This window comes from Nyctibius grandis, chromosome 21 (assembly GCF_013368605.1).
Source record: "Nyctibius grandis isolate bNycGra1 chromosome 21, bNycGra1.pri, whole genome shotgun sequence".
In the NCBI taxonomy this organism is placed as follows: domain Eukaryota; kingdom Metazoa; phylum Chordata; class Aves; order Nyctibiiformes; family Nyctibiidae; genus Nyctibius; species Nyctibius grandis.
Genome location: NC_090678.1, coordinates 8,403,492 through 8,424,625, shown reverse-complemented (window position 1 = coordinate 8,424,625; position 21,134 = coordinate 8,403,492). Strand labels below are relative to the sequence as shown.

General features: G+C 39.4%; 1 protein-coding gene across 6 annotated transcripts in view; it reads right to left on the bottom strand.

Moving 5' to 3' along the window:
- MTA1 (metastasis associated 1) overlaps positions 1-21,134 on the bottom strand; it is an 84,072-nt gene that overhangs the window by 48,284 nt on the left and 14,654 nt on the right. For all 6 annotated transcript variants that reach the window (XM_068416759.1, XM_068416760.1, XM_068416762.1 and 3 more), the window contains exons 2-6: positions 18,022-18,089; positions 15,498-15,591; positions 7,333-7,459; positions 7,096-7,159; positions 1,169-1,286 (exon numbers count right to left, since the gene is read on the bottom strand). In XM_068416759.1, coding sequence (XP_068272860.1) covers positions 1,169-1,286; positions 7,096-7,159; positions 7,333-7,459; positions 15,498-15,591; positions 18,022-18,089 — 471 coding nt within the window. The remainder of the gene's footprint in view (positions 1-1,168; positions 1,287-7,095; positions 7,160-7,332; positions 7,460-15,497; positions 15,592-18,021; positions 18,090-21,134) is intronic.

The window sequence follows — 21,134 nt, the reverse complement described above, 5'->3', positions numbered from 1 at the left end:
ATTTTCCTGACTCTACACAAACCAAAACACCCTGAAAAAAAACAGGAGCTACTGAGACTTTTTTTTTTCTTTTTTCTGCTCCCTTCAAAAAATCTGGAGATTACCCTTCTCTGAAGCCCTGTGTTGGCCTGCTGAGGGAAGAGAATGCCTTTCAAATTAGTTCATCCTCACTTAGAAGGCTTGCCCAGCTGCTGAATAAATACCAGTTTCACAGATAAATTAAACAAGAGTCCTGACCAATTTGTTTGCCTGTTCCAACATGAGGCTAACGGTATCAGCAAAACTCCTGAGCAAAGACAGAAGTGCCTCGTTGCTTTCACACCTCTGCCCATACAGTCTGGAGAACTGTACTCCAACGTGGGTCACAACCCCTGCTCTCTTAGGACAGGTGTACAGACAGATCTCTCCCCGTGCATTACATGGGTCTCAGAAAGGAGCAACTGGATGCCAATACTCCCATCCCTTTCAGTTTTTCCACCCACTTTTGGATCTGTAGCGTAGTGCAAAGATAAATCTAAAGTGAGTTACTATTTGGTAACTAGTGGCAGTTACTGCTACTACTCCCTTTTCCTTGGGCCAGGGTCCTTGTGGTACTACTGCTCCATGACATAGTGGGGGCATGCTGAGATCTCACAATATGTTCAGGCTAGTAAATCCTTCCTCCTGCCTGTTCTGCAGGTGAGAAGTCTAGGCTGGCAGCCAACACTTTGGATGGGGAGAGGGCTCTGAGGAAAAGGCACCCAGCAATAATGGGCAAATTGATGAGGGGAGACAGCATTTAATTGGCAGTAATTTGGGAGGGGCTCTTATAGGGAAGTGAGGCTTGATTAAAAACACAAAAGGCTTTACAGACATGATGGAAGTTTGTGTTTCCCATGGAAATTCTGAAATCTCTTAATAAACAGAGCGCAAGCTCTGAGAGAGCCAATTAATTCAATTTGTTTCAAAAACTTTTATGATTTGGACAAATGCCCACTTAAAGACGGGTTTGAGACACAACTAATTGCATTCAGTGGGCAACAGCTTCAGTCACTTCAAATGAGGCCACCGTTGTACGCATGGCCTGGCAGTGGAAACCTCCATCTCCCACACGTATGCAGGCCACACACATAAAAGTGGCCATATTTGACCTGGCCTCTTGATAATTTAAATAAATTATGGAAATTACCCTCTTTTAGTAAGTCTGTTATATCTGCCTGGTATCTGTTTCCGACTCGAATCTCTCCTTTATCAGCGAGTAGGGTCTTTTGCTGAGGATCGTATACTAGTGAATAAAAGAAGAAATCCTAAAAATAAAACAAGAGCAAAAAAGTAAACAGTGTTATTAGCTTTTATGTTCAGCTTTGTGTACATACAAGCAAGCTTTTACATTATAAGTTTGTGTTTACTACCTATATATACATTTTAAAATGGTGTGAAAAAACAAGAAACGAACCACCAGTTTTAAAACCCTCCATTAAATTCTGCCACTTTCTTCTATATTGTAAGTGCAACAGCTCTCCTCAAAAGCAGTCGTTCCCTTAATATACAGTCTTTGAAGTTGAGGTGAACAGAGCTCCTCTCGCACAAACAGGGCTCAGGCGGGCCAGGAGATAATTTTTAGTAATATTGGCTGTTTCAGAACATGAAATTGCACTTTCCCACATACCACAATAGCAGTAACTAGATGCTAGTGACTTATCTACACAGGAATATTGGTACAAACTAAAGCATGGCTTCAGAGTGTTACAGCTACACCAACAAAACACCCCATAGAGACAGGAAGCCCCAGACGTCTGTGGCCTCTGCTGGACTTGCTCCAGTGTTTCAATGTCTGTCTCATACTGGGAGGTTCAAAGCTGGACACAGCACTCCAGAAGTGGTCTTGCAACTGATGAACAGAGGGAACGAATCCCTTCCCTCCACCTGCTCACTACACTCTTGCTAATATAGACCAGGATGTGCATGTTTCCTTGTCACAGGGATGCACTGTTGACCAACTTCTTGTCCACCACAATCTAAGCTTAAATCGCCATGTTTCCTTCTGTTCATATTGGGAGAGAGGTAGTAGATTTAGCAGCAGCAAGTAGCAGCAGGTGGCAATACATTAATTTGTTGCTTTTGTTCAAGTAAATAAGAAAAAGGCTAAAAAGGCTGTTTGGCTTCTGTTACCTGGGTGTGTAAAATTAAAGCAAGAAGTCATGCCAGAATGAGAATGTCCTGCCAGGGTGAAGAAAGAAAACAGCTGAATTTTAACTCCTTAAAACTGCACAGTATAGGTAATTCAACTTTTCTGCATGGATAAGGACTTAGATATAGCTATTGAGTGACACATCAGAGACGAGGTATGCTCCATCAAAGTATAGTGTGGAATATGGGGCAGGAAGAGAGCTCTGGTAGGACATGAAATAACAGACCTTTTGTAACCTCTGTCCACAGCAACACCGTCACCAGCAAAGAGAAGTGTTTCTGAACAGAAACACAGGATGTGCCATTTTCACATCTGAGGTTTCTGGCTCATTTTCCCTTTCCCTGTATTTCTGTGTCAATAGCAGACACACTGTTTAAATACATCTCATTTCATGCTCACCTCATTTTCCCTTTCCCTATCTTTGTATGTGTCAATGGCATGCAATAAAAATTAGGACAAAATCAGCATCAGTTTCAAGCCCTGTTCATCTTCATGAAGAGGTGGCAAGGGAAAAGAAAGCCCTCCAATCTGTCACACAAAGCCCGAAAAAGGAAGCATCACTGTTTCTCCAGTAACATGGTAAAAATTCTGTGGGCAAGGGCTTCAAAGGTACATACTAGCTCTGTTCCGCAGCACTGCACATTTTCCGTATTAATCTAAGACTCACGCCATAGAGGTAAGGTCTCCCACGCTTTCTTTACATGTGTAATACATCCCATTATAGAATTTAAGTGCTAAACCTGGTAACTTTATATTGGCTGCTCCAATTTTAATAAAAATCAGCATTTTTCCGGGAAGTGATCAACATCTATGGAAGGGAGGAAAAAAGCCAGAAAAGAGCCAAGCAAGCCAGATAAACCTGCTTTGCTACCCAAGAAAGCCAGAGCACAAAAAAGTATCACCTAAACAGCACAGCACAAGAGGCAAGAGAGGAATTCACACTGATCTCCTCCAGCAGAAAACATGCCATTTCCCCACCGTGAAAGCATGAACTCCAAGGGCAAGAACAATCTCATGTTATATCATGATAACAAGATAGAAGTCATAGCTTACACTTGGCAAAATGCTGTTCCAACACCCAGCCAAGTCAACTGGAAGGGTTGTCTGTGGTTGGGTTTGGGGTGAGGGGATTCAGTTGCATTCTAAATGAATGACATTTTCGACAGAATTGATTCCTGCTCCCACAGGCACCAGGGTCAAATTACATCAACCTACCAACAGAAAGGAGCTTCAGAGTATATGAAAACTCATTCATATCATGGCTGTGTAAAGAAATCCGTGTCTCTTGCTCCCTAACATACATAAAGTTCAAGATATTACAATACTTTGAGAATGTATTGTTGCATAAATAAAACGTAGTAAAAGCTTTTGTCTCACAAGCTTCCACGTTATAAATATAGTGAGTGTTTTATTTGTTCCAGCTCCAAAATACCTAACTGTAGGATAAAGTATATGCAGTGCAACATTAATGCTTTTCAGGCATATTGCCCAGCAAATATGCAAACCAAACACTGTAGTATAACAACTCAGTGGGCCCCAAGGAAGGCTAATTCTACAGGCAATTTCTTAACACAGTCTTTCTTGGCCAGGGAAAGTCATTCACTGTGGAAGGGTTTTCTTCCATGATATTTCATTGTTAGATGCCCTATTGCTTCCCTTTTATAGATTATTGCTATGAATTTTCTCTACAAAATAAAACCCATCCTTCTCTACCAGTCTCTGGCCGTCTTTTTATATCTTGTCCAGTTTTACCTCGGATCAAGCAGATTCAACGAAAGAATTAAAAGCCTGTGGTCTCTTCTTCCCAACCAGAGCCTCAACAGAAAGAAGATGGAAGTTTAGAGGCTCAAGTGTGAATACAAAACAGATTGTAATCCCCAGAGATAATGCAATACCACTACTGTCTTTGTCCATAGAAGCATGAAATTCAGCTCATGCAAACTGAGTGAGATTTCTGAAAAATTAATAAATGTCAGTTTAGTGCCAATGCAAGCTATAGTCTAAGGAACACAGCAGATCCTTGATACTCTGAAGTGCATGTGACCTCTTGATTGCCACTACATGATAAGAACGATTTTTCAGAAGGGTTTCACAAGAGGAGCGATATTCACAACTAAATAACATGGCTCTTCAAAATCCTCCATGCTCATTTTATCTGTCAAAGCTGTGGATGTTGAGTTTGCAGAGAAGAAAAAGAAGGGTTTTCTCTTTTACTTTCAGATCCCAGAAAACACCCAACATGCTTGGAAAAATTACAATGACCTGCCAAGAGTTAAAATTAAACCATGACTTTCTATTTCTCCAAAGTGTTATACAGACATATATGCTCAGAGCTTCCCTACCCAAGTCCCTAAGCTACCCGTGGCTATAGCCAAGAATCAAAGCCACTAAGAAACTGCAGCTGCAGAAGAACTGGAAAAAGAAAACAGGCTCAAAGTGAAAGTACAGTACAGAAATAGCAGTTAGCTCATTACAGCTTGCAAACTTGCTTTCATAAAGTCCATTTGGGTGAAGAGAGGTGGAATATACTTTAACAATACAGCATTTTATTTTTAGGGGGGTACCAAAAGGTAACTGAAATGCCAGACATCTGCCCAGCAGGCAAAATTCACACAAGCCTCTGGATATATCCTAGCAGAGCAGTAAAATAGATGGCATATATAAAATAGTCTCCTGCAGAATAGGGAAATCTAATGCTTTTGCCATAACTGGCTATGTCCTTCTCTTGATCTCCCTGGAAATTCAGTATCTACAGGAAATTTAGGTTTCCCAGCTACTTTTTTCTCTTTCCTCTTATTCCCCTCTCCTACTACAGACTCAGTTTTGCCAGGCATAGTAAAGAAGTCAACACTTGTTCCCCTTCAGCCTGTTCTCCAAACGTAATGAAGCAATCTTCCTCAGGAAGATGGCAGAGAAAGGGTGGAAGGAGGAAAACAGAGATAACACAAAAATAATTTTGCTATGCTTACTATCTCCCTAAAAATTTCTGTCTGCATGTTTAACCTCCTTTTGAGGCAAATAGCCTTGGGCTGAAAACCTGCTTTTAGTGGTCGTAACATACAGGAAATCAAATGACAGATTCCCTAGAACTGCTTAGGCTTTATTATCAGAAGCCATGTAAAAAAAATCCAGAACATTTTGAAAGCAAAGAATGGATTAAGAACAGGGGCAGGAAAAAAAAAGAAACAGTTCAAAACAATACCATCCAGTGCTATGAATTCACCAGGCAACAACTATCTCCTTTTTCTTAATCTCTTTACCCTCCACCCCAGCACATTTACGTTCCTGAGCTTTTAATTTCTCTACCATCTGTCCAAGTTGGTTTGCATCACAGCAAAATACTGTGCTAAGTGACAGGACACATTCAGGGAACTCTCTCATTCTGTGAAATCTCTAAGTGCCTGCTCACTTTTAAAAATAACCCACATCACTCATCTTGCATTTTGAGAGTTCAAAAGGATGAAAAACAGAAATCTCTTTCTATTCCTACATCTGCAACTGAGCTGTTGCATGATTAGAGAAAGCTAGTTCCATTCTCTGACTCCATGTACCCACCTGTAACATCAGTGATAATAAAAACGTGTTAGGAGCAATAGAGAACGAATACTACTTAAAGGCTGGGTACTAAATTAATTTCAGTTTGATTAACTTTTGCTTTCAAATTGGCATATCTTAGGCTGCTAGCTGGTAACAAGCATTTCTGAATACAACGTCCCTTGTTTGATGCGCTGCCATTTGGCAGCCCCGAGCAGACTCGACATGTTTTTGGTTTCACATTCCAAAGAGAAACCCAACTATTTAATCCCTGTGCTTTGTTTAAAATTCTCTTAAACTAGAGTATCAGATTAAAATTAATCTTCTGCTTAAATAAATACTAAGGAAAGCTAAAAAAGCATTTAAAAAGAAAGCCTAACTATGAGACAGACTACAGTACGCTGCTTGCAAAAAATGACCTGTTTTCTCTTTGTTTATTAAAGGCCCGGTAATGACCGTTACTCTGCTGTTTTTAATTGCAAGATTTCCTCTCTTGTATAACATTTCAATGTTTTCAAATGCAAATGTAATGCTTGCAGACGTATTCAAATAATAATATACCGAAATTGTTTGCTAATCTCCCAACGTAAAACTCCCAGATTGTCAAATTCCAAGACCATCTAACCCAGCTGGCAGCCAGAGGTCTAGCCACAATTAAAGGCATATAAATATATGTAAAAGAATTACAATTGTAATTCTTAAATTACCAAAATACCTGAAAAAGTCAACCCCAAGATTTATATTCTGAATAGTGATTAACAGTGCAAGTCAATTAATTCAGTTTCAAGTGTTGGTTCTGAGGTATCTTTAAAGACACAGATTGGGTAAACTTCTGCAGGACTTGGAAGTTAATTGACAAGTAGTTTTTCAAGGATCTAAGTGTCTCTGGTGGCATATGACGACTACAATTTTGAACAGCATACTCAAATAAACCAGGGAACTAAGCTCCTCAGAAATCTGAGGCGAGATCAAGCGTAAACCATATTAACACAGATATGTAAGATTTCAGGATAAAGCATAGATACAGAAATACAGCTTGCTGGCTTGCTCCCTCTTCATATTTCCTCCATCTCCCACCCTGTCTTGTCTGGGGCATGAGCCTCCAAGGTTTGAACTTCCAGCCTGCCAGGCTGATGAGGAAGTAGGGCTCCCTTTACAGGAGAGGCAGCTTGCTGTCACAAGGATGTAAACAGCAGCTCTGGCCTCTAGATTAACAAAGTTTTATATCAGAATGAAAATGGAAAGGAGCCTAAAGCTTCCCACTGTCAATGCCTGTACATTAAGTGTAGAAATGAAAGAACCACCTTCTTTTTAGAAAACTTGAGAAAAGCCACCAATCCTAAATTGTGACAGAATAAACAAGCTTGACAATTCACAAAATGGGTTCATACCTCCCGTTCCAGATATGATTTAAGGGATTCTGTCTCATTTAACAGAGTAACGCTGCACTTGCCTCTAAAAAAAAAAAAGAAACATTTTATGAAAAAAGTCTTAAATGCTCATGTGATTCACAAGATGGTATTACTGAAGTTGTACACAGTTTAATCTTACATTGAAGATTACTTGAATGATGATAATGCCATTTTGGTTTTTTTGAATAAAAAGCACTGGAAGAAAATAGTCATTACCTAATGTGTGTGGCTGGCAGAGATTCCAGCTGTCGCGAGAGAAACAACTCACGATGTCGTAGCTGATGCTTCTGTTTCTCCGGTAAATCAACCATTTCTGGATTTTCCATCTCTTCTTCCATTTCTCCTAGTTATAAAGAGACAAAACTGGTCATCAAGCACAGTGCAAATATTGATTCTGGGCCAATCAGGATGAGCTGCTCCAAAACCTTTGCTAAATAATACACATTATTTAGATGAAATCTCACTTCACCTGAATCCTCACATTTCAGCCAACTGAACAATTACATAATTAGTATAGATCCTTTAAATGATGCCTGTGAAGAACTGTTATTTATTCACCACTGGGATAAAAGCGTTCCAGGTACACACAGGTCACACTGGCTCACCAAGCTGAAAGTCACACAAATCTGCTACCAACAGACAAGCTCTGAAGAGAGGTGCGCTTGGAGACCACCACTGCACCATTAGCTTCATCAGGAGGAAGCTGATGCACAATGAGTGAGGCAGTAAAAGTGAAGTCTTTCCTCTTTGCCAGGCATCAGCTATCTTAGACCCTACTCCTCTTTCAGGATATCACAGACCATCCCATCCTGACTTCAACAGCTTCTGCAGGAAATGCCCACTGAAAAGGTTAGTTTATTGAGTGTATTTTATTCTCTTCACCCCAACCACAGCCAACAGATCAAAGTCACAAGACAAACTGGAATGTAACCAAGTGCCTAAGGCCAGTCTTATAACCAGCCCTACCCTACCACACAACATGCATTCGACTGTCGACAATACTGCTATGTTTCAAAAGCTTGCTTTATTCTGCAGTCAGGATCCACCATCTCTGGCTTTGAGCTATCCAGTCTGCATCCATCCAGTTTTTAAATGAATGCCAAAGTAAATATATGAAATCACATCCACACCAACACACAACTGATCCAAAACATCTCTAGGCACCCTTCTTGTAAGAAATAAATTATTAGTATGTTTTGTGCTCATTAGCAAGTATCCTGTCAATTATGCAAGATAAACCTGTAGAAGGCAAAATACTCCAAGAAAGCTGCAAAGCCTCTCCATGATGACGGACTGTGAAAGAAAAGACTATAGACTTTTTCCTTCCCTACAAAATTAAGGCAGTTACTGTATTTTCTAAAACCACTGGAAAAGTTTCCCAGACTGTAGTAGAATGCACTGTAAAGTCTCATACATTAATAGTAAAACTAATTTTACAGCAGCGGTACTCTTAAAGAGCAGACTTATGCTGCAGCTTAATTCTTGACAAGAAACATTTCTAGTCAGAAACACATACAGAGTTATGACTGATATAGCCTTAAGATTAGTTAAGTATAATCCTCATAGTTATCTCAAAAGAAAGCAAACAGGAAGGAGAGATCTCCATTTTATAAAACACTACAATTGCATTTAGTTTTAAATAGGCAACCATTACGCCAAAGGGGGTGACAAAAAATTATGTACCCTTCAGATTCGCCACAATTTATCACTGTTTTACTGTCCTGGAAAAAGACTTGTGGTTTACACACCCCTCAGGTACGCTGCTCTGGCAAGGGAGGAAAAAAATAGTAACATAATTAAACCAGACTGCAACATACAATAGCTCTTACACCACATGAGCTGTTAAGCATACAGCAGCATGCAATTCTAATATTTTAATATTTAATTTTAACATTTTCCTAGGAACTAGAACACCAAATTTACATTTGTGCCACAGTTTCATGGCTCTGCAATTTATTTACTGAAGTGGATTCTGGTTTAGTTGAAAATTAATATTGTGGCTGCTGACCCACACTATAAATATACCAGCAGCAATCCACAAATAAGTCAGCAAGTTCCAAGCCAGCTTGCCCAAAAACAGAAGGATGCACAAATGAAAAGGCAGTCATGGCTACCTGCACTTACAACAGTTTTTGGAGAATTAGAGTAGTGCACTGTGTAATGCAGGAAAAATACTACAAGGAGCAACCTAAAATACTTAATATCTTCAGTGTGTTTAATAGCCTAGAGCTTTTAAAAATTACATTTTAAAAAAAATGTATTAACCGCTGTGTGCCAATCAAATCTACAAACAAAACAAAACCACCCAGCACAACCAAGCTAATCTCGGGAACCACATCCCTTCAGCTAGGCTCGTCTTTCAACTAGTGTTTTATTTATGTGTGTAGCTTTTGTAATAAAATAAGGAAGGTGGGAAGCACATATTTTCTTCTCACGCCAGCTCTGCTATGCACAGTCTTTCAAAATAAAAAGGCATAATTTTTTTTAAAAAAATACAGACATTGCTGCAGGTAACAAGCAACTCCCCCCACGCAGATGTAAAATTGTCATAGATCCTGAAGACAGAGGTAGGAATATTCCAAGAAATGACAAACAAATCTACACAAGCATCTTCCCTCCTCTTCCACAGCCATGATTTTACACTGAAAAGAATGAACCCGGCAAATGCATTTGGAACCAAGGGAAGGAGTAGAGAATACAGGGCTGGATCCAGCACAGGAACCTCTCTGCCTCACTGAAGTCATGCAAAAGTGGTTTTGACAAAAACCATAACTAATACCACCTGATTACCTTTGCTCAGACAGCAAAGGCTTAAGTCAGACTATAAACGGCAACAGAGGCTGGCCCAGCCTCAGCTTTCAGGACAAGCCTGTCTGACACCCACCAAGCGCTTCACCATCCCATAGCTCAAGTACTCAAGCTCTAAATGAAGCAGACTTCATCCTCGAGAATGGTGGCCCTGAGAAATTTTTTAAAAGATATATATATAAAAAAATAGATAAGAAATCTTTTCATAAAGACTTGCCTGCATTTTTGACAGTACTGCAGAATAAGTGGTAAGGGAATACAGCAGGTGCAGTATATTGGGACTTCAATGCTCTCATAAAGCCTTACTTCAAAATTAATCTCTCGGCTTGATAGATGTGCTTATGCAGAGTTAAAACTAAACATTTAGTCTTAATACAAACAGTAATAGATCAGCTATGCAGACGTAGCCAGTGGAATGTTGCAAGGAGTGTATTAGATTAAGTATTATTTGATATTTGATGACAGAATCATTAACAGCACAGTAACAAAGCCTGAAGATGACTTATATTGGAAAGAAGAGACAGGCAGGTTGGTCACAAACAGAAAGACTCATGTGAAAGCTGACATATACGGGGAAAAATAATTAGAAAGAGTAAACTTTGAGTTGGCAGGAGAAACCCAAGAGGCAGTAATTGTCATTTAAAATGACTGGATGTGTAAGATGCGAAATTAAACATCAATATTTGCTAGACCCTAGACAGAATAGCAATTTGATACAAATCAGATTGGGTTCTCTACAACATCAAAGGTATAAAGCACCAGCCCTTTCTCTGCATTCTGGGTGTCGTACAAGTAGCTTCATGGCAGAATTCAGAAATGCACAAAGGCAAACAAGATACAGAAATGAGGTTCAGAGAGCACACTAAGGCATCCGGCTTGGGAGACAGTTTGTAGTAACAGAGTTAGTTAGCACGGTATCACTAACAACAAAATTTAAAGAAAAAAGGAAAAAAATGTGGTCAAAACACTGGGAAATACAGTAAAGCCAGTGCTACTGACCTGCACAACAGGTCCTTCAGTAGTGAAGGAAGCTTAACTCTTAGTACTTTAACAGCTCAACTAAGCAGCTTGGAAGGACATTAGTGTTGCATCTAAAGAAATGAACAATACACCACCACACTCTTTCTCCCAGGTCCAGTTTCAAACAGCCTATGTTAATCCTCAGCCTTATTAATTTTCTGTCTACCCAAAACCAGATATTGATTCATAGCTCTAGAAAATATGGTGAAAGTTTTAACAAATAGAAATCCTTATACCTTGACACTTCAGAAGGATTTTGCCATGTTATAAAAACATCCCACTATGATCCCTTCCAAAACTTTTTGTGATCATCTTTTGCAGCCATGGCCACTACTACAGGTAGCATACAGAGCAAACAAACATTATTTTGGACACTTAGCTGATCTTTCCTCTCTGCACCACCCCCAGAAGAGAAAAATCAGTTTCCTCCTCTCAGTAACAACGGAGTCAAAAGTGTCATTAGTTGATTAATGAATTTGACTCCTCTTAAATCTGCATGTGTGGTGTTGGCAGAAAATGGAGGAGAAGGGGAATAAAACAGAAGAAATAAATAAAAAGAAAAAATTTGTGAAGCTATTGTCAAACTGCATTTATACTCGTGTTATCTAAGATCTAAAAAACCCCCAACCTTAATAGACCCCCTACCTGTTTAGGCACCTGGGTGGGTCTCATGCAACTCATGGACGGATTGAGTAATGACACCTCACCGCAGCAAGACATTTATTTTTAGAAGCTTTGGCACTTACAAAGCCACGCTGCCATGTGTGCCTGGCACCCAAACATCAGCTGCTGAAAGCTAACCACAAACCTGCCAAACCGGCTGACACTAACTACTCAGTTCTCCAACCACTACCAACCCAGTCACTCCTCATTTTACAAATCAGGATAAACGTTTCTAATGAAGCAAAAAGTGGTCATAAAACAGATCACAAGTAACTGGAGGTGGCTAAAGGTAGGTGGTTAGAAGGGGGGGACAGAAGGTCGTATTCCTGCTGTTGGAAATATTTACTTAATTATATAGGGAACTACATAAGACATTATATAGAAAGTATACAGGGAGAAAATACAGAGTCACAGCATCCACCAGTAGCTTGAGGAGTAAATTATCTTTCTCACTTCTCTTCTATCAAGTTCTGCCTGCAACCTTGTTTGCATACAATATTCTAGCTTAAACCACTACAAAGTCTCTGGGCAAGAACACTAAACAGTGTCCTACTGGCGAAGCAGGTTCATTTCAGAAACAGGTGGAGAAATTCCCTAGAATAATTTGTGAGGTGATTAAAGAGGCTTATGAATAAAAAGTGCTAACAACGTATGGAAGCCATTATAAGGCTGAAAGATTTATAGGACAGCCCAGACAAGCTTTACATCATATGATAAAAATAGTAAGATCACAGATCAAATCCAAGAATCAGGTTGCATACATCAGGTACTAATTTACAGTCACCAACTACAGAATAAGATGCTTCCAACTAATTTCTCCTTACGAAGAGTTATGAGAGAAGACAACATCTCAGACTTGTCTGTTTCAGATATCTGATGGATTATACAAGCTAAAATGTAAGCACTTTTTTTTTAAAAACTTTGCAACGTTCATTTCACAATAACATTTTTCCTTTTGTTTACTGAAAGAAAAAATATTTTAAAATATACATATATACTTTTTCCATTCATGTTCTGGCCATATCTTCTCATTATTTGGTTCTCTCACTGCATTGGTCTCAACAGTAGGTCTAAAATAAAGGCATCTTAAACAGAAGACTCTGTGAATCCAGAAATGTCTGCAGTCAGAAAGCTCCATTAATCAGCTGAACAAAGGCAGTTAAAAGATCAGCGATGCAGATACGTACATCTACTGCAAATGCATCAAAATGAGGCAACAGGAGACTTTATGGAAATGAACTCAAAGTCAATGACAGTGTTGAGTATCTGTACTAGAATCTTAACATCCACAAAATTTAATTTCATTATATCATGCAGGATGTAGGTATTATTTTTTTCAGAGTAAAGAATAACAGCTGTCCAAAAGCTTAATTTTACTCTCTCCTCTCTCCTTAAGAACAACGGAAGTCACACAACAGCCCATCTATCTAAATAAATGGAAGTCATTTAGCAGCAATTTTATTCTACACCAGAAAGAAACATACTGGAAAAAAATGTTAGTTACTAATGCAATTTACACTAAGAGACAGCCTCAGTTGTCTCTGGTGGCTCTACTAATAGGATTGTGCTACAGAAGGATTTTCCTCTCTTTCAAACACATATGAATATAAACAATGAATTATTTGTTTGCATAAAAAAACCTTAAATTTCTTATCACAAAAAGAAATCAGCCTTTGCAGGTTCAAAGAGCATTTCTATGGGTTCAAATACTTTTAATTTTCAGCCTCAGACATGCGTTTCTTTGAATCATTCCTACCTGCTTCCTTTGCTAAATCTAGTGAAGTGAGACACAGATGAAGGAATCAACAATCATGTCGTTTATGGTGAAGCTCCTATTAAGCTTCAGTATTTTTGGATAAAATGAGTACTGCTGCACTGAAGAGCTATCAAAAAGGCTTTGCCTGCCACCACAATTTTGTAACACAGCCAAATCTCATCTCAGTGCCACATGACTTTTCTTCCCAAGGTATAGTTGCAATGAAGATGCTTATTTGGACTTGAATCTACAACAGGAAATATTCAAATGTATCAATAAGGGGCTAGTTTTGCTGCATGTTTTCCCCAATGGCACTACAGCACTGAGAACACAGCAAGATATTATAATCTTTGTTAAAAACTGAATATCTGATTTAATCAATCCCCATGCAGTACAACTACGCAGATCTGTATTACATTTCCATCCCAGTCTATTCATATATGCACCGAGAAGAACATTAAAAGACAATGATGCTTGGCAGCTAAATCATAATTGTGACATGCCCAGATCTGATTGCTTCTTTTCCATTTCTGTATGTGCTCACAGGAAAGCCTTGAATTACAAGGATTGATATGGCTGTCCCTGCTTTTTTGATAAATTTTAAGCAGCCTGAACAGCTACATCTCACATACTCCATTGTTTACAAGTAAAAACAGTTTAGTGTCTCCACCTGCTTACTCTTCTCCCTTTCAACATGTCTGTTTTGGTAACTCTCTGTTTTTTAGCACTGTGTCCATCACCTCGCAAGGATGGGATGGGAGGGATGCTGAACTGGCAGAGGAAGGTGTAATAAACCTAAATCTAATTCTCACTGGCAACTAGAATGGAGTCAAAAAGGCTGGAAGCACCCCAGACAAAGTACCCAAGGACACGCAATATGTTGCACTGTTTCTCCCCTGGAGATGGATACTCCTCTTGAGAGTCAGCTAGTGCACCATGCTTACCCCCTTCTGAGTTCAAAATGGACAGATTTACAGCAGTTTCTCAGCGATTTTCTGTGCTTTTTTTTTTTTTGAAACTGTCCGAATTTTTTTGCAATATCTTGCCTTACAGATTTATATAGACAAATATCTAATCTATACTGACACATAACTATTTTCTGTATTCAATTTTTAGAATTTTAAAACTGTTTCTAAAGTGGAAAGAGAATTGTAACACTAAATTTTTGTGTAGAAATAAGCTTCCATCTCTACCGCGCTAGGTATCTCACATGCCTCCAGCCTCCTTGGCAGAGAAGCCAACATAAGTTAACACAACATTCTGTACAATGAAAATCAAGAAATTAGTTATACAACACATATATGCAAAGGAGGACAAAGTAAGGTAGCATGAACAACCCCCTGAATTTTATTACAGTTTTGTTTCATGTTTATCTTTTTAAAATCGGAAAGTACGGTACTCAAAAAAAAAAAAAAGAAATTATAGTTTTCAAGTCTCCTCTCAGCCTAGACATTATTTTTTTCCTAACAAAAGGACCTGAAGGATTCAAGTGACAGGATGTCCTAAAATTCAGTGCTTTAAAAATGTATTTACTGAGCATGTTCAGACAAAAACTATGTCACTATGAAAAATATTACTAATATTGAAACATAAAGGGAATTCCTGTTAGCCAAGTTTCAAGCTGGCCATGTTTCAAGTCGGTTTCCTATGATCAGACTATTTGATTTACTCATAAAGAAAGTCCGAGGGTTTTTTTTTAATCTGCTAACCAAACCAAATAATTCATGAGAAGTAATATATGAGAGGGAGAACACTTTCCCTCATCCCAAAAATTAAGAAAGTCACTTCTATGAAGCAAATAAGATGCCTTTATTCAGCCCTAACTGAAAACTTCTGTCCTGTCCCTACCGTAATAATCCAACCATATACCAAATGAGGTTTTAAAAGGTTTAAGGGGTGAGCAAGAGAGAGAAAAGTAATGCAACTTGCTGAAGATGAGTACCGCAAAAGGATATTTAAAAATAATATTGATACTTGTAACTGCAATATCAAAGTTCTATCCAAGAACTTGTTGTTGTTTCTATCCAATATCCAAGTTCTATCCAAAGTTCTATCAAAGTTCTATCCAAGTTTGGCAATTCTGTGTAGAAGCAATTTGAACACAAACAAGCTTGTTTGTTTGTTTGTTACTTACTTGCATGTTTGTCTGCCAATACAATAAGCGTACTTGAGATGTCTCTTCTTCTGTAGAAACATACCACCTTTGCTTCCACATTTCCATTGGCAGTCTGAAACAGGAAAAAAGAAAAAAAATGAGCACAAAGCAGGAACTGAACTGTACGCACCGAACTAGAAAACTTCATAAATAATTTGCAATTTTGCACAAGAGCTACACAGCATCACCTTTTAGCACCCTCCAGCTGCACACATGTTATCTAACACACAGACTCCAGTGTGATCCATTACCAGGGCAGGGAAACAAGAGTCTGGCCCTTCCCTCCTAATTGTTTCTGCGGCATCACCATTTTTAGCAGTTACAGATGTTTCAAGGGGCAAGAAAAAACACCCCTGCAGTTACAACAGATTAACAAACCACTTTGCTACTTCTCAGGTGATGACTACATTTAGCAGAATTCAAAAGCATCTTTAAAATCCTAGTAAAAATAACTGTGAAATATAACAACAGAAATCAGGTTTAGGCTGTTCTCCAAACTCTGCAGGACAGTAGGAAAGCAAGAAAGAACCCAGCCATTATTACTTTCACAAAAGAAATCACATAAGGTTTTCTTTCTCTGACAGCACTGGTGAGCTGAACAATGACTAACACAAAAAAAATAACTCCAAAAGGAGAACCAAGGAAGCTGCACCAGGCAATAAACTCTACACCAGTGACAACATACAAAAAAGTCCAAATTTTTTAAAGGTTCAGGATTTTTTTCCTAAAACTCTTAAAACAAGGTCTGTGATGAATCTCTGGTAAGATGGTATCCGCCAAATTGTGAAACTGGCTTTATACAAACTCTAGGGGAAATACACCTACTGGTTTGTAACAGCCCCAACCAATCTACTGTCTCTAAAATAAATCAACAAATAATGAAAATGTAACTTAAAATAGGTGTATCTTACTACTGAAGAGTCCTTGAAAACCAGAACGATGGCACAGAGTTTAAGAAACTATAAGACTAGGTCACAAATTCCCCCCTGGGAAGTCTCAAAAAAAGGTGGTGAACCAGCAACCCAGCCACAGGGAAGCAAAATAAAAACTGATACACATGCTTGTTGCTAAGATGTGAATGGAGGAAAAGTTTCATCTTTTATAATACTATTTTTCCTAACACAAAGAAAAAAAAAATCAGACAATACCCACATGCACAAATATTTCCCCTTGCAGTCTATCAGTTTTTGGTACAGAGCCTGAAGAATTTCTATCCTTTTCTGTTAAATAATTCAGAACTTCTAAATTTTGAGGAACTAAAATACAAAGGCAGGAGCCATCTTGTTAAAACACAGACAGCTACCATGTAGAATTACCTATCTTATTTAATTGCCCAGGCTTCATTTACACTCAGTGAAGAAAAGGCAACACGAGACACACGATTTTTTCAACCTGACAAACCCATCTCAAAGAGTAGGTCAGAGAAATTACAGCTCAAGCAAGAGCTGCACTAAGATTAGAGATTCAGGCTGAAAGTTCTTTTTTCAAAGAGGGGGAAGAATGAGGAGGGAAAAGAAGGGGGGAAAAAAATCACTTTCCTAGAAAGCGATCAACAGATCTGCACCCTGTAACTAATGGAATACAGCTATGGATACCTCGCGGCTGTGGTTCCACTGGGAATACTTTAGAAACTCTCTGTTGTTTCCTTACTGGAAGAGAGACAAAGTACTTCTGCAAAAGACCTTCACTAAAAAGAAGGGGTTACGAGGATGTCCTAGTCTTCAGATTCTTTATTTGTCATTATATTGATAAATTTTCTCCTTCAAGTAACCGTTTTAGAAAGACATGTTTTTTCATCATTGTTGGCTGAAGAAAAAGACCTGATTTTAGCCAGTTAATTTAAATTCAAATCCAAACCAGCGATGTTACATTCCTTCTGTACGGGCTGCAATGGACATGCTGGTATTAAACCTGAGAAAGTGGCATGTTTAGGACACATCTAACAGCTTCAGAACAGTCCTCCCTCCTCAACTACACAAAATTTCAGCATTGAGGACTTCAGCTGGCTTCCCACATAGAAGTTACCATGCTTCCCTTTTAGATCCAATGAAAGGGAAATTTGGCAGATGAAATAATACACTGGCCCAAAGGACAACCAGCAAAGACAAAGTCCGAGGAAGCAGATAATAGCTCCAAACCTTCCTGTTGAGCAAGAGTCTCCCCCAAGAAAGATCAAATAACAAAGCTCTCCATCCTCTAGGCAAACTGTTATTTTATCTTCATACCTCATGATCCTGGCACAGAACTGAAGCACTGCAGAAACCTCCTGCCCTACAGGTGGGCATAATCACCTTGAGAATGATCGATCGTTGACGCTCAGTCCTTTCATACCAAAGGAGAACAACCTAGCAGGTCTCAAAGCATTCCAGAAAATTATCAGAACAAAAGTATTTTTAAGCTTCTACTTACCAGAGAACTGCTAACGAATTGTTTTGATTTTAATCAAATCAAACAGATCATAAATTCAATTAACTTCTAAGACCTGATGGAAAAAATTGCTTACCTTATTGAGCTCCTCTATTCTTCGTATCAAATATGGGTTACTTGAAGAATTTTCGAAGTAGACATAATCTGACAAAAAGAAAAAGACTCTTTAAAATATGAACTGCTAAAAATCGAATCAAAACCTCCCATGTACACCTGTGAAAGACACCATATCAAATGCATTTCTTGGCACAAACAGTATTTCAAATGTTCCTGCTAAATCCAGGATTTTAATCGAGGAAATACAAAATGCATGCCAGTATAAGGAACATATATGAGTGCAATCTGAAGGCCATAAACTCACTTTCGGGAAAAAAAAAATGGAGCTCTACTGTCAGGCTGGAAAGCAAAGCATATGATCTTCCTTCTCCCTCTGATCAGATTATTTCCACTTTGATCACATTGTTTTCTTTACTTGCTTCCTCTTCTTTCATATCAAAATCCAGCCACTTCTCACCAGCAATATATGATCCTTCCTCTTCCCTTCCAGCTCAGCTTCAAGGTACTACCCATTTGCTTAGAATACAAATAGTTTCATTGTTTCTTTCTCTTATATTTTCCTCTACTTCTTGGTCTTTTACACCTATATTTTCCTAGAATACGCTCAACAAAACTCCATATAGTAAGCCAAACAGGTCAGTAATGCTCATATTTCCAAGCAGGATAAACATCTTAAGTTACAGGAGGAAAATGAGTTCTTTACCCAAGGTAGTGCCTTCAAAAAAAAAAAAAAAAAAAAAAAAATCAGAGAAGCATCAAGGAGTGCCACACGAATAATTTGGTGTTACCGAGCTCCAAGCTTAAACACTCCGTTTGACAGGTAAGGAAACAGAAGCTCAAGAGTCTTGAATGGACTTGGCCTTTATCTCCCAATAGGCCAGAAGCCAAACCCTAAGCCTTAATTGAGGCCAAAAGAGGGCTGAATTCAGCCACCCACCCTCGGGTGCTGACCTTGCATGCCGATCTAGCAACGATTCCTTTCAAGACTATCTACTAAATTTAAGACGATTTCCTTCCAGATTTCCCAGCTCATTTGTGCTTGGAGCAAAACATGCATAGCCCCTGGGCAGGACTCAGGTAAGCTGCAATGACCACATCAGCATGAGGCCCCACCACTGAATGAGTGTTTAGCGGTGCTAGCCTGTTGTAAATAGGGACAACTACTGAAGCTGTTAGCCTCAATGTCCCTGAAATGCTTGTTAAAAGGGCAGGCGGTATCAGAGACACACTTACCTCCCCCCCAGCCCAGAGGAAGGAAGACATCCCCAAGGGCCTCTGCTCCTGAAAAGCTGCACCATGAAGGTTAACGATTCCCCTCTTATCTCCAGGGTGGCCAGGGAGACACCAGAGCACTCACCCATCACGTCCTACAGCAGCCCTTCTAATTCCCCGTGTAACACTTCTCAAGCTCCAGACAGGGATTTTTTCAGACTACTGCTTACAGCTCCCGTTATCCGTAGGTCTCCCTGGAGTTAACAGACCAAGCTACTTGCTACGTGAGACACAAGAGCAGAGCAGCCACCGCTGGGCAAATGACCCAGCAGGACCTGCAGCTCACACTACCTGCAAGCACCTCAAGTGCCCTCATGTCCCTTCGACAGGGCTGAGCTGCCTCGGGAGAGTGGTCACAGATCACAAATCCCAGGGGTTACAATCCTAAAAGCAGAAACTGTAAAAAAATTATTTCCAAGCTCTTGTCTTTCAAAAAAAATGCATCATATGCCATGAGTTGCAAAGACACCTTGACAATGAAGTCTCAACATGGTCTTGTTGAAGTGATAACTGATGAGGTTGCAATGCCAATACTGAAACAACGCACAACCTGGGTTACCTAACCATACACAGTGTAACCAGTGCTAAAAGCATAGAAATACCACACCTTATTTTTTATATTTTTGCGCATTCTGTGCTCCAGACCTCTCAGACTGAACATCAGCTAACTTCACACATACTAAGACACATCTGAACGATTCCGAAACTTTATTCCTGACTGCAAGAGTTGGTTCCTCTTAAATGTCACCTCCCTGCAGGCTTTAGACTGGAGAAGGATCTCATGTAAGGAATTCAGATTGGACATCTGGTTTGTATAGAAACAAAAGTTCTCAGGAATGGTTAAAACACCCAAGTAACGAGATCCTAAACTTCCACTCCCAAGCACCCACTCTGTGCAGCACACCAAATGGGAAAGAACAGGCTCAACATTACTATGACCAACTCTACCAGAAGTCACAAAACCAAACAGATATTTGGCAGCTTCAGCAATAACAACTGCTGACCGCAATAACAATGACAGGCATTAAGCAATTTACAGGTCAGCAGCGTAAAAATAAATCTTTTCTCCCACAGCAGAACCACCGATGTCCTACAAGGGTGCTGCAGTGGAGGGCAGAGAAGCTTTGAGGTGCCTCCAAGCTCACCAGCAGGCATGAGGAGCTAAACTAGCCACCTCTCACCTCAAGGCTCCATCATCCAATCAAAGGACGAGTTCTTTCCCTCCACCCCTCTCACTACTCAGAAGACATCCACCTAGCCCTCACTTCAGGTACTTCGGCTCAGGCCAATGCAAAAACATATTTGTGAACATCGTGACTGAAAATTAAAAATGACAACTAAAGGAAATGTCAATCTCCACCTTGAAAATGTAACTGTCTTTAATTCCACAGGTTTAAGATGACATTACAAATCTTCATAGTTCACATCATTTTTCTAACTAACTGCTTTTTTTGTGTGCACATATGTGCATATAGTCTCACAGACATGTTTTCTACCTCAAGTGAACACTAACTCAATTTTTCATGCAACTACAGTTTATTGATTGTAAAATCTGGCATGGTTTTCAAGAAAGTTTATCGCAGATGAAGTGTCTATAAAAGAAGAGCTTATGGTGGTATCCAACCGTTTTGAATAATAAAACCCCCAAAACATTGTTTTGCTCAGCAGCAGGCACATCCCCAAACCCACACTCCGTGATCAGCAACTGCAAATGAACCTCACACAAAAGCCAACTGCACACCACTGGCAGAAGGCAGAACCGAAGCTGTCCCGTGGGATTCTTCAAGAGCTGACACACAACACAGCGCGGAGGTGCATACTTAGACCAGTGCTTGATGACTTCATCGTGTCACAAATGCA